This window comes from Mauremys reevesii, linkage group 20 (genome assembly GCF_016161935.1).
Source record: "Mauremys reevesii isolate NIE-2019 linkage group 20, ASM1616193v1, whole genome shotgun sequence".
Lineage (NCBI taxonomy): Eukaryota > Metazoa > Chordata > Testudines > Geoemydidae > Mauremys > Mauremys reevesii.
Window position 1 is genome coordinate 20,042,415 of NC_052642.1, and position 13,961 is coordinate 20,056,375.

Genomic DNA, 13,961 nt, shown 5'->3' on the forward strand with positions numbered 1-13,961 from the left:
GAAACAACCATCTGATATTAGCCTTGACATATATGATCCTTTATTCCATGCATTAGCTCCACAGAGGATAATACAGGTTAAATAACAGAAACTATAAAGGAAATAACTAAGTTAGTTTGCATACTGTACTCCTCTTGGTTAGAGTTATTAAAGTTACCTTGGGTTGTTCTCAGACAGTCACATTTCACAACAGTGAAATATTAACACCCCCCCCCAACACCACTGTGAAAGAGGGTTATTGTGCTAGCTAACAGAGGGATTCTGTAACATGAATTTCTCAAGAAGGCATTTCTCTAGGTTGTGGCTATTGCTACAAAGTATGATTTAAATATCCTGTTTGTTAAACAAATAAATTAATAACAAGATGCAAATCTTATACTTGATAGCAGTGACTTATTCTGACACACTTGCAATAAAACCACATATTGCAGATAAAAAGAGACAGTCATGTTAGGTTCTAAGGCAGGCCTGTGCCTGGTCTGCCATGAGAGTGACTCTCCTTAGGGAAAAGCTGACTTTAACAAAAAAAAAGTAGTAGTAACTTTTGACATCTTAAAATTCAGCAGCAAGAGACAAAAACACAAAATATCTGACTTTCAGTGCAATTTACTGTAAACAGATTAGTGTTAAGTGCACCACAAGTGACAACAGAGCTAGCCAGTGCTAATGTGCAGGAAATAGTAAAAGCATCTGTCTGAATTTTAAATCACCAATGCTACAAAACATTCAGAGTTGAAATTGCCAAAGACAATTTAAATTGACACATCATTAAAAAGAGGCTGGTTTGTAACCGAGGCCCTCATATTAGATTTTTTTTTTATTTAAGGTGTCAGCAAGTTGCACACCAGAATTGATGGAATCTGTGCCTCAGAAAATATGTTTGTCAGTAGGGCAAAAAGAATAAGAAAGGTGTATCTTGAGAAGCTCAGTGTTGTAACAAAGGTGGGGCTGGAACAGTGGTTAATATGAATTACACTGGTGTGAATCCAGAACAGTGCCATTAAAATCAATGGGTTTAATGCACAGAGTTTAAAGTAAAGGAAGAGCTGGTCCCCATATATTCAAAACACAAAATTGCTTCTCTGGGTGACCTGCCACCAGCTGTGATTATTTAAACTGAAAAATTTGTAAAATGTCATTTAATTTTTATCATTAATGCTGTTCTACTTTTGGAATTTCACCCATCTTGGACAATTAAAATTGACCAATAAGGTTCATTTTGTTTTAGTCACTTTCAATTCTGGGTCTGTGCTACAAAGCTTGGGTTGCAAACCAAGCAAAACATTTTTACTGATTATTTTTAAATGTAATGAATACATTCCCACTGATAGGTTGTGGGAAATTTATTTTCTTTAAAGAAAACCAGAATTTTGGGTCTTACCTACCTGACAGTGTCTCTTTCAGTTTGAGACAGCTTAACAATACTTAATGGCCCATTATTTGGGGATTCTCTCTTAGGAGCCTGAAAATGTGGCAAACATCAGTTTTCTTTTCCTCTCTTTTCTGAGAGAATCTGAAATTGATATAGCCAGTGCCTAATGTCAATTTCAATGTAGACTAAAAAGCTTTCCTTGTTGACAAAGCATCACTTACTGATATCAGCAAAGGAGATTCTGAGGATAATCTTTCCCACTTCACTGTTGCTGCAGAGACAGAAGGGAAAAGGAAACTATTGTGGGAAACCTTATTGTTTCTGAATTTCTTAATGATGCATTAGAATTAAAAGCAGGACTTTGCCTAGAGAACTGCTTAACATCCCAGTTTCTCAGGACTCCTGGATTGTATTTGTAACTGATTTGTAATGTGACAATGGAGGCAAGTCATTTAACTGACCTTTGCTTCAGTTTCCTCATCTGTAAAAAGTGTGGATGATACCATCTTTCTCAGAGGCACTGAAAGGCACAACCTTTTTAAAATCACATTAAGATAATCAAATGAAAGGTGCTTTATAAGTTAATAATAATGATTGTAAGTCCCCCTCCCCTCCTCCTTCCCAGTCATAGCATCACCATTTTTGGTTCCACAACATAATTTAAAACTTTTAGAAGAATGGGAAGTTATCTGATTGTTTGATACTAAGAACCTCCATGGTTTCCCCTTTAAGCGTTTTACTTCTTATTTTGTGTAGCAGTATTCTGCCTTTTACAATTAAGAACTAGAACAACTGTGGTCAATCACATTAAAACCACCATCCAGCTTAAGTGGCCATGGAAAGTTGGCAAAGCATAAAGCTCAGGATCTGAAACTTGGAGGAACATCTTCTATCCCTGCATTGCAGTTTCTGCATCATCTCCCCAGAATCAGCTCACATGCTGGGGAAGCCTGGAGCTATACTTAAAAGATGCACGAAAACAGTAAAAGGGTTCTGGTGACCTCTTGTGGCAAGTTGGGCAAGGACAAGTAGATAAAAACCCAGGCTCCACTTGGGAGCAGACTGCTAGCAGAACGTATTTCTGGTATAATGCAGTGACAGCCAAAACATGCATTATTGAGCTATATCTAATCAAAATGCCATTCATATATTTCTTGACAGAACATGTTGTAGTCTAATAGTCATCCATTCCTTCAATGGATCTCAGGTTTCTTTATTTTAATAAAATGAGAATAAAACCAGGGAAGTCTGCAGCTGTTTGATTAGGACAACATGTTTTCCCTCCTATTAGCAGATAGTACAGGCTGGTGATGCCCAGGTAGTTCTAGGCTACAAAACGATAAGCCTTACTTTCGGATATTGGTGGTTATCTAAATTAGAAAACTTGCCTCTTTCACTTAAATCTAGTTAAAAATAGTTTAGTTACACCTTAATGTAGATGTACTTAGACAGGTTTTAAAAAAAGAGTTTACACTGATGTAGTTTAACTCATTAAGTTACCAAATTAAGTTTAAATAGTTTAAGTGCAATTACGTTAGGGATGATCACCAGTGTAGCTAGATCTATTTTGGTTGCATCAGTGAAACAAAATCTATAGTGTTGCAAAAAAAACCTGTTTGTAGATCAGCCCTAAAGCAGTTCAGAAAAATTATTCACATACAGCTAATCAAATGCACAAGTGTACCAGATTTTTAAAATGTAAAATAAATTACTGGGGTGTTTGCATATTGGAGATGAATGTATTTAAATTAACTTAAGATGTCTCTGATAGAACACAGTCTTCTTACAGGATCAACTAGGATGCTGGGTCCAATGGTTAGAGCTGGCATTCAGGACTCCTGGCTTTTACCTTAAAAACGCTAGAGTAATGGTCCAAAATCCTAAATATTACATGTGTTACTCAGTGATTTGGGATTGTAATTTTAATATAATTTTACTATAAAATACTCAGGCAATATATATTAAAGTTCAGCTGTGCTACTGACTCATTAGCACCCTGGGCAAAGCACTCACTTTCTCCATCCGTAAAATAGTCAGACAGGGCAACAGTTAATGCAGGCTGTATTGCACACATTTTCCGTTTGCAGTTTGCTGCCATTGGATGTACAGAAAAGTAACACAAATATTGAGCCTACATGACTACAGGTAAGATGTACATCCTCTTAAAGAAGGGACTGTATGTGTGTCAAGTCAATGGAATATGACTTAGTTACTTACAGACTGTCTCAGTCCCACCCATTAATGCGTGTAGTGGCTAAAGTCCACCCAGTGTGGAGTTTCTAGTTAAAAAAAAAAAGATGACTGCTTATCACTGTAGAGCTTCAATTGCACTAGAGGTAAAAAGTCTCTATGTGTTGCAGGTTGTTCATATATTTTTTCAGGTGCACAATTCACACAAATTGCTCCTTTAGTGATCCTTTCGGGACCTTGTAGCGGTAAAACATCCTCTTGGGACCACAAAGCTGGCCATTGTAATTCCCTCTTAATAGGATTTCTCAATCACTCATAACTTGTTTGGAATGCAGTATATTTGCTAGTGTATTTGAGCAACTGAGATTATGTACCTGCCTTTTGCTCTTTTCTGTCAATACAGTGGTGGGTTGATGTTACACTGCCATTTGCTGGTTCTTAAAGCTCTCTATAGTGTAGGCCCCTGTTATATTAGAGGTGTCTATTCATCGAGCCTCATCTACGCTCATGCATCAACCACCTTTTGTCAGATGTCAATGTCACGTCTTAGGTTGGTAGGCAATTTCCTACTTTATTATGAGGGGCCCCTAGGATAGCTAACTATCCCTCCTTGAATGTTAGTCTCTCTCTTCCCACATTTAAAAAAGATGTGAGATTTTTTCATCTATCAGTTGTTTTTTTATTTGAACACTGCTGGCCAATTAAGGGGCTATATTCTCCTTCCCCTTTCCCTCATCTTAGTAAGTTGTATTAACAATATCAAACATTTTGTACCCTATAGTTAACATTAAAATGTGGCCTATGTACACAAATTCATTCTCTACTTACCTAGAGTTCTGTGGCCCTTGAGATGTTAGTAGAATGCAACATCTTATTCCATATCCATATTTGTTTTTAATATAAAGCTAACTCCTTTTTTAAAGAATCCAACAATAGTACTGTTTACAGCTTTTAAAGCAGGCTACAGTCATATCACAGAACCATGTATGAACCCTACTGGGGAGGATAAGATGGAGAGTCTTGTATCCCATTCACCATATCAGCACTTGAGTGTGCAGATGCCCTAAACTGGTTCTGAGAACCAGTTCCTCAAAGATCAGTGAAAGCGTTTGAGTTTCATTGAAGCTTTGTAAACAGGTTGATTTTTTCAAGTACAGAACAGAGAGTATTGACTTTTTTGGGAGGGTAGGCTGTTCGAAGACTTTGTCCCGCTACCTTTTCCATTCTGTAGAATACAAACCAGTTCACTTTTCCACAACAATATAGAGAACCATGTCTCAAAACAATGTGGTACAGTGGACTGAGCACTGGTCTGGAAGCCAGAAACCCCCAAGGATTAATTCTGACTCAGATACCAGTTTGCTCTGCGGTTTTAGGCTTAACCCTTCTTGTCTCAGTTTTCCTATCTGCAAAAAGAGAACGCCTCTCTCAAAGGAGGGTTATGAGGCTTCCTTGTCTACATGAGACTATTGTCCAATTTAACTACATCTTTTTAGAAACCAATGTAGTTCAATTAGTGCAATCCCTTTGTGCTGACACGCTTATTTCAGTGGAAGAGTGTCATATCTGTTTAGCTTGAGTAGACCCGGGGTTGGACTGTTTTAACTAAATTGGTTTCTAAAATAATTTATATTAAACTGGTACAATTTTGTTACATATACAAGACTTTAGTGGGCAAAATCAATAGAGTAACACTGCCTAACACAACCAAGTATGTGCCTAGTGTCTTGGATGAGTACATACTTGGGGCGGCTAGCCCCTCCTGTTGCTCATGCCCTTGTGGCTACACTATTTTTAGCGTGCTAACTTGATCAGAGCTAGCACAAGTATGTTTCCTCAAGCTGGGAATTACATGTCCCACTCAAAGTGCAGACATACCCTAAGAAGGTGCCATTGTTATATGGTCACTTTTCCAACTACAGCACTAGACTTTGTTCAACATAATATTACGGATGCAGCTCTGTCCTTCCTCCCTCAACTCCTCTGTACCTTTTTATTTTAAACACCCTTTTATTGTATTTTGTCCAAAACTAACCTACAAGTTCTTCAGGTCAAGAATCAGTTTCCTTTCTATTGTCACATGTCCAGCACACCCTGGGTACTGTAAAATAATAGAGTAAAAAGTAACCAAATTATTTAAGTTGCTCATTACCAAATGCTACATACAACCATTTTATTGCTTCAACTTATCTGTAGTAGCCTTGAACATTAACCTATTGCAAATTATTTACAACAGATATCTCCAGTGCCACTGTGTCTGGTGTCCCTGAACATTTCACTGATACAGAGGCAAAGAAAGCCATACTTTAGAAGTTATATTAGCTTTATTAAGATATTTCTATCCCAAAGCAGTAAGTGGGTGTTCTTGGGAATGGAAAGCATCACAACTCAGTATAAAACTGAAAGGTTTATTCATATTTTAGTAAGATTTCATCTGACACACTTTCTCCTGGCAGTTTAAGAACTACTTCAACTGGAGAATAAAACAGAGAAAATATTTTAAATATAGGACCATTGAAACTATAGCTTCTTAAATTTCAATATATAAGTGAACAGCAGTAAATGGCTTAGCTTTCTATTGACCTGGCTATTCCTCAAAACCAGCTTTCTAGAAGAAATTATACTTTATCAAATTAAAGTGTCAGACAGCTTTTCCTGCTAGCCAGATTGATCAATCATCTTTTCCATGGGAATTTAAACAAAACCACCACCAACCTGCTTTAAAAATGGCCTACCACAATCATTACTTTATAAAAGTTAACTCATGACATTACATGAAAATAAGCAGATACAACCCTGCAGCACAATATCTATCTTAGTAAATCCTACCTTTAAGTACACAAATATACATTTGTAACAACATTTTCCATTACTCAATACCATTAATCTGAAATGGCTTTGAAATGTTTTTTATGGACCATAGGTTGTAATTAACAGTGATGCTGACAAAAGGGAATAGTGTGGTAATGCACAAAAATAGCTGCAGGCCAAGTTGTATTGCATTACACAAGGAAGTGTGCACTATAGCTTAAAACTTCTTAGAATACCCTTTAGCCTTTTCAGGAGCAGGTTTATGTTACAAATCTGGGATGTTAACCTTCTGAAATGGTAAATTCAACCTCAAGGTTTCAACATTAGGAAGACCATACACTCCACCTCCACTCCAGATATGTGGTGCATCAGTCTCTCCTACCCCAGCAATTTCAGTTAGATTTTCTAGCAAGAAATAAAATTGAAATAAAGTGCTGCCCCAAACTGGGTAAATATCCTTCCCATCAGCCTGCCACATAAAAGCGATGGAATGCTTTGATCCCTCAAATAGCCACCCATACTGTCCTAGAACTTAACATTTCACCTGAAGTGGAAGGTTTTAAAACTTAAAATCCACAGCTCAAGTGTTATTCAAAGGATTTCACACTGCAGAACAGGTGGAATTGTAATTCTCAAGGCCTATAGAACTACCAACCTGCTGCCCCAGTTGGGAGAAAGTGCATGGTCATGGGCATGCTCCAATGAAGACCTTCTTTGGTCAAATTTAGAGCTATGCTGAAAACATATAGAATCTCTTTATTGAAATTGTGCCTGAAAGTGGGTTAGCTGTAATCAGAAGCATCATTTCAACTTATTACTTGGTAGGTTCATACTTTAAGAACAGATCTTTGAGAGTATCAATATGTTTATCATAATTTTGCAACAGTTCTTTATTACTAGAGTGAGAAGTATTCATCACCTGTAGGGAAATCAGTTGCAGTTGACCAAGTATCCTAAAGAGGTTACAAAAAGGTATCTCTGCAGAGGATACATTAAAAGCAGTTAACAGAAGCTACATTGTAAGATCATGTTTCAAACTATCCAGTTACCTTCAACTTCTCATTTAAGTGCAAGTCAAATGGAAAATGTTAAACGAAGAAAGTTAAAATGAAACCAATTTTTTTTTTTTAAAGGCAGTCATGTCACTTTTACAAATAGCCTCTCTAGTTTTCAGCCTGTTGGACCCAAATCCTCAGGGACAGTAGTTTATGCGCACAGAGAATGGGAAAATTGCATTTTTCCTCAGAAGTTTACATACAAAATCCTCCACATGTGCAAAACTGCTACATTCTATGGTTTAGCTTAATGAGCCTAATATATATATAAATAGGTCAGAACAGATACTCAAACAGCCATGACACACGAGATCATCCTGTTGCTTTGTTTTGAAAGCCTAACTGTAAAGTTACTGCATGTCACTTTACAAACGTGTGACCTTAATTATGGCCTAATTCTGATAAACCTATAGTCACTGCTCCAGATCAATCACCAGCCACAGCGTGACATTTCTATACAAAAAAGGTATCAACAAATATTTCTTATAGCCACTGGCGAGGCAAAGTGGTGTCTTACTGTAGTTTAAAAACTAAAACCCAGAATTTCTACAACAATGTATTTACTAAGAACTAAAAAGGGGCTATTATACAAACAATAAGTCTTACGCTGAAAGTGCTGAGCACCAGCCAAACTTATATGGGAGTTGCATATGCTCAGTGCATCTCAGATTCAGATCCAATATGTTCACAGATGTAGCCATTTACTAAGCCCACTTAAAATGCACTACCACCATGGTTAACATTAAAATGCTTAATCCACAGTTAATACTGGATGCTATTCCATTGTGCTAATGGGTTAGATTCTTGTCTAGGTGCAGTTATAGTCTGAGACTATCACTCTTATTCCTCTTGCTTAGTGACATTCTAAACAACAGTTTTACCTACCTTAAACACAGTGCAACACTACAGTGCAATGCTTGCACATGTCAGAATAGTTTGAGTTAGCAGGTGGGGAAAGTCTTCTGTATGAAAAGGCATAATCTAGTTTGGCAAATGGAAATGCGAATGCCTCTTGATGCCTAAATCAATTTTATATGGCTGCTGTTGGAGACAGAATACTGAAATAGGTGGAGCCAATATGGATAATCTTATGTTCCTCTGTAACATGTCTTGCACCCATTTGTTTTGCTTCCATGTATACCTGAAGCACAGCAGAGGTCAGAGAAGTTATACGTGCCCTATTTGAGATGGACAGACTAGGAACATTTAGAATATACGTAGCCACTGATGCATTCCTCATGTCATCCCAACTTGCATTTGAATTGTTAGATACATACTCAAAAGCAAAACCAGTGCTTAAAGTGGCGGGACGGGGGAGGAGAGAGAGTCACAGATCTGGCAATTTATTTATTACATCTAGCTCTGCTGCTGAGGAGTGCACTTTAAGCAGTTTTACCAAAGCTGCTACTCCCAGATTATGACCACTTTAAGAACTGACCAATATAGTTTTCCTACTACTACCCTTCTGTAAAAATTCCCACCCCCCCCCGCCCCTCACTACCTTCAACCTCCCCATTTACATGGTTTGTTTCCTCGGTACTTTTTCTGTTTGCAAATCATGTGCCAGTTCTGTGTGGTTACAAAATCTGAATGAGTTTATGAAGAAGACTCAAGCTCTGATCTAATGTCTTCCTGCATTAGGCCAGCAGTCTTCACCGAAGCTGACTATGATAATTCTAAATCCCTACTCTTCAAACCTAAAGCCAGGGAGTGTGTATGTTCTAGCCCTAATTGTGCAAGGTGCTCAATACCCTTGGATGGATGGTGCTAACCAATGTTACAATTCAAGACAACCAGAGAGAATTGTCACACAAACAGTTCCTCCATCATGGAAAAATAAAGGTGATTTTAAAAAAAAGGCACACCAACTGGGCCACATTTGCACTCTAAGTTTTGGAATGTCTGCTACTAGTGGTTAGATGCAAGGGCTCTTCACACTTGGCCTCTCTTGCCTTAACACAATCACACAATCCCATCTACATTAAGTTTAATACCTGTGATAACATTGTAAGAGTTTATTACAATTTGTAGATTCATCTCTCTCCTTCCGCCAATGTGTGTCTGAAGAATTTTAAATAACCAAGATTCAAACAAGTCTGTCATTTTAGGAGCATCTGCTGCCTCTTCTGCAGAAGAGCCTTCCTTAAACATTCATGAAACACCACTAACTGGATTCCGAAGCAGAGTTTTGAAGTCACTGTCAAGCACAGTAAGTCCCAAGAGAACAAACACAGGCAGTGAGATGAGCATATAAGGCAGTGTTTAGTGGGTGAAACATTACTACTCACCCATGTTCAATATCTGAAGCCGGACTTTCCCCAGTTTGGTTAGCATCAGTGACCTCCTATACTGCATCTTCATCTGTCTGAATACAAGCATGCAGTGGCCACTTCAGAGAATATGTTCAAACCCAGGTCCTTCAATTAAGAGCACACAGTGCATTACTGGACCTATTCCAAGACCTAGCCGCTATATGAGGGAACTAATGCAGTTTCCCCAAGGATTTCTACGAAGGTCACAACAGGAGTCATCTCTCAATCTGAACAACCCTCCCACAGACAAGGAGCAGCACTAGATCACTGATGTTCATTGCATTTCAAGAGTATAGTAACATAATCCCAGAAATCGGTCTTTATTAAAGGCAAGGAAATTAGAATGAATGATTATTCAGATTAGATCCTTTTGAGCAAACATGTTTTAATGTGTCATTTCATAATCCTTAACCTATCTTTAAAAAGAACTAAAGACATTGCTTCATAGTTCTGCACCAGCAGAAGGAGAGGCATGTGACAATGTTTTCAAATTAAAAGTGCATGGAGTATTTTTGCTACATCCTTCATACATAAGATACCTCTGTGAAAGTAGAATAAATTATATTACAAAAATAGATAGGATTAAAGAAATGCTGTCTGTACCTTTAAGGAAAATCGCTGGAATCCAGGTGTCAGGAATACAGACATTAACATAGAACAATTGTAGATCGATAGGAGTTAGTAAGGATATGCATGCTATGCCCCAGGTGAATTTTGCTGTTTTTCCTTTGTCCCTTTGTTTAATTTTATCTGTATAAATAAGACTGTTTACATTATCTGGGTGTTACTAGCAGAAGCGCTGTGCTAATAAAAACAGAGTGGTCTGACAAATTGTGAGTCTTGATTCGCACCTGGGCATTTGGCCCAAGCGGTCCTCCTTCTGAACGGAAGGGTGCACAACCACAGTGAAGTCATCGAACCTCTTGGTTCCCACTCTGTTCTGGTAGGGATCCCGGGATCTGACATCAGGAATCTGGTCAGGTAATTATTTCTGTGTTTTGTCCGGACTGAGGACTGTCCTGTCTCTGTGTCTATCCGTCCTCCTGTGGAGTGTTTGAGTCTGGGTGCCATCTCCGTCTGAGTGAGTGGAATCTGCCACTTTGGGTAAAAGCCTTGGTGTGAAAGCAAGTTGCGATTGAGGCAGTAGCTGTGGGCTTTTGTGTGTTGCTCTGACGAACCCGAATTTCCTTCTTGTGCGATTGGTGTGAAGTCCTCCTGTATGGGTAAGACAGTTGCTGGCTCATTTTATATATTTAGGATGGGTCCAGACTCCTGTAAGAAGGGTCCGGACTCCTGTAAATTTCTGGAAAAATGGTCTAGGCTAACTCAGGGGGATCCCAAAACTCAGTGGCCACTGTTAAAATCTTGGAACAAGACCGAGTGGACGTCTTAAATGACAAACTCGGCCAACCTAAAACTAAATTGGCTAAAGAAGAGGTTAATTGTTTCATTCAGTGGTGGGAAGAGGCAAATCGTAGCTGGACAAAATAAAAAAAAAACTCGCCTCTCAAATATTAAAATAATAAGTTGAAAGGTTTATTAAAAGCCTCCTCTCCACCACCAGACCGATACTCCCATCTCATTGTAAAAAGGACAAAAAGCAGGATCGGGCCCAGAAAAGCAGGTAAGCAACAGATAAAAAAAAAAAAAACCCGAAAAACAGGTTGGAAGCCCTAAGGGCATAGTGTTGGCAGTAAGAAAAGCAGTAAGTGCAGGCATGAACCCCTGGAACAATACTTAAAATGGTGAAATCTGAGGTGATAAAGGTGTTATTTTGGGAGATAAACAAGTGATTTATGGAAAGAGAGTGAAAAGTTAACTCTACAAAGGCTGGAGAGAATTAAGCAGTTAAACTTTGTGAAAATGTTAAAAAGGACCATGTTAAAGAGAGAATTCTTTTGCAGCCATTCTGAAGGGAAAATAAGAATGCCTGTAAATAATCCAAATATATATAGAGCTATGTAAAAACAAAGCAGTGTAAAGGAATAGAAAATGTGTATGTATCTATTTGTCTGTCAAAATATGTAAAGTTCTAAGAAGCTAAACCAGCACATCTGGTTTGTAAAACTCCTGTTTTGTAGGTGTAAGATAAATTTGTTTTGGTTTTGTTTTTAATGCCACTAAAAATTCATTTGACTCTTAATTCAAAGTTGCAAAACTGACAGACCTTTTTGCAAGACACAGGTAATTAGTGTTGTTTGGCTTTGGGATTTAGCACTTAATGATTCTTTATAAAATTTAAAATGTTTTTTAAATAAAAACCAAGTCATGGCTGCAATAGGGCAGTCAAAATCAGGAGAATAGGGAGAGATTCTGGAGTCTTTTTGTTTGGTTGGTTGTTGTTGTTTTTTTGTAACAATAGAGAGATTCTGGAGTCTTTTTGTTTGGTTGGTTGTTGTTGTTTTTTTGTAACAATAGCAGATAAGAGCTGTAGTGAAAGAATAAAAAAAAAAAAAAATTAACAGTACCCCTCTGAAGCAACAGCAGAGGTGAGGTGCACAAAACAAAAAGAAGCAATGTTAAAAACACTGAGCCTTAAAATGGCTCTGTGTAATCAGACTGTCACTTTTGATAAGGGTACATGAAAACTCTGTAAGAAAAAAAAAGAAACAGTTACATCGTATGTAAAAATTGATATGGCTAATGTTTAAAAAAAAAAAGTTGTAATATAGAAGGAATGTGCTTTTTCCCTAGGACATGTGCAGTGTATATTGTAGAAAGGGGTAAAAGAAATACAAATGAAACATGCTACTGAATTAAAATCCTATTAGGGCTCCAAAAAGTGTGTTTTGTAAGCAGGAGTTGAAAGTGGAAAGAAATCAAAACTCTGGTGGAAGTTGATTGTGTCCCTTTTAAGACAGAGTCTCTGAGCTCTGCTGATGGCTTTGAATCCAAAAGCCAAGCCTATGTTGATGCAAATTACCTAACTGATAAAGGAAGGTGAAAACTGCCAGCACAAAAGAAATTGCCTAAATAAAAGACATGGTATAACAAGATCCCTTTAAGAGATTTGATGCTAAATGTTACTGTTAATATTAAACATTGAAATAAATTTAATGTTAGTAAGTACCCCTGTAACAACGTATAGTGTGTATGATTTTTGGAAAAATCCTTGAAGGTAATATGGTAATGATGCTTCTCAGCTATTACCTGTGAATAAACTTAAAACTTAACACAGCAGGCAAAACATTACAAACTTGGTCTGCTATATAAGAGGAAAAACTTGAGGTCCACCACCTCATGAATTTAATAACTAAACAGTGGAATACTTTTCCCATAACTCTTAAAAAGTAGAACCCATTAAAACCTGGCCTGCCTATAGAACAAAAAAACCACAGGAAAATATGGGGGTAATTCCTCTGTTTTGCCTGCAATCAGCAAGGGTATTTGTAAAAGAAAGGAATCTTTTAAGCGACAATCAATGCCACCCTGAAAGGGGTAGAAAAATGTTTTTTGTCTTTTAGAAAATCAGAAATGAAAGTTAAAAAAAAAAACATCCTGTGATAGCTATGGAATGTACTGAAATGCAGATATTTAGAACATAAGATGTTTTGGGTAATATCAGAAAATATTAAGGTTTTGATGCATCTGTTAAATCAAAGGAAAAGATTATTGTTTAATACCTATCAATATAACTGGATGCAGTATGTCTGTAAGACAAAATTTGTTAAGTGAAGAAATTGTTGTTAAAATTGCACACCAACAGGCTCTGGAAGCAAAGATATGGAAAGTTAGCCCACTCCACAGATTGCACCTGGGATCCTTCTGGCTACCTCAGACCACTCTGAGGAAGGGAGACTATTGGACACTAGAGGTTCTACCAAGTGGACTCCTCAAAAGTGGGTATGCTTATCCATGCCTGTTGCTCCAAAGCCCTGTAGTAAAGACACCTCACTAGGATCCTGTATGTGGGATAAAATTAATAATTAGACCAAAGTATTGTATAACGGGCAATGTGTGTGTTAATTCTTGGAAAGAAGTGTTTTAAAAGGATAAAAGTGTTAGCAACCCACCAGTAGACAAATGTACATGTAATGTAAGTACTGTGTTTACCAATAATCACATTTACTATTTGCCACAACCAAAAAGTCTCAGCTTACTGTAAGCACTGATTTAGCTGAGTTCTCTATCAGTCTTGGCATTGAATGGCAAACAGTTATCCATTATCTGTTTAAAAAGGTAACATAGTTCCTAAAAACAAACAAACAAAACAATGTGGGA

The 13,961-nt window shown here is 37.5% G+C and overlaps 1 protein-coding gene across 15 annotated transcripts in view; it reads right to left on the minus strand.

The window, feature by feature from the left end:
• LOC120387349 (protein yippee-like 2) overlaps positions 1-13,961 on the minus strand; it is a 103,421-nt gene that overhangs the window by 57,236 nt on the left and 32,224 nt on the right. For 5 of the 15 annotated variants that reach the window (XR_005590126.1, XR_005590127.1, XM_039507984.1 and 2 more), the window contains exon 11: positions 1,594-1,643. The exons of 5 other annotated variants lie outside the window; for them this stretch is intronic. Coding sequence is in view for 4 of the 10 variants with exons in the window: in XM_039507984.1 (XP_039363918.1) it covers positions 1,594-1,643 (50 nt within the window). In the remaining 6 variants the exon portion in view is untranslated. Of the gene's footprint in view, positions 1-1,593; positions 1,644-1,833; positions 1,893-5,597; positions 5,664-7,292; positions 7,352-9,716; positions 9,846-10,108; positions 10,280-13,961 lie in introns of those variants that run through there. 5 more of the 15 variants (XR_005590132.1, XR_005590131.1, XR_005590128.1 and 2 more) reach the window with 4 other exon arrangements.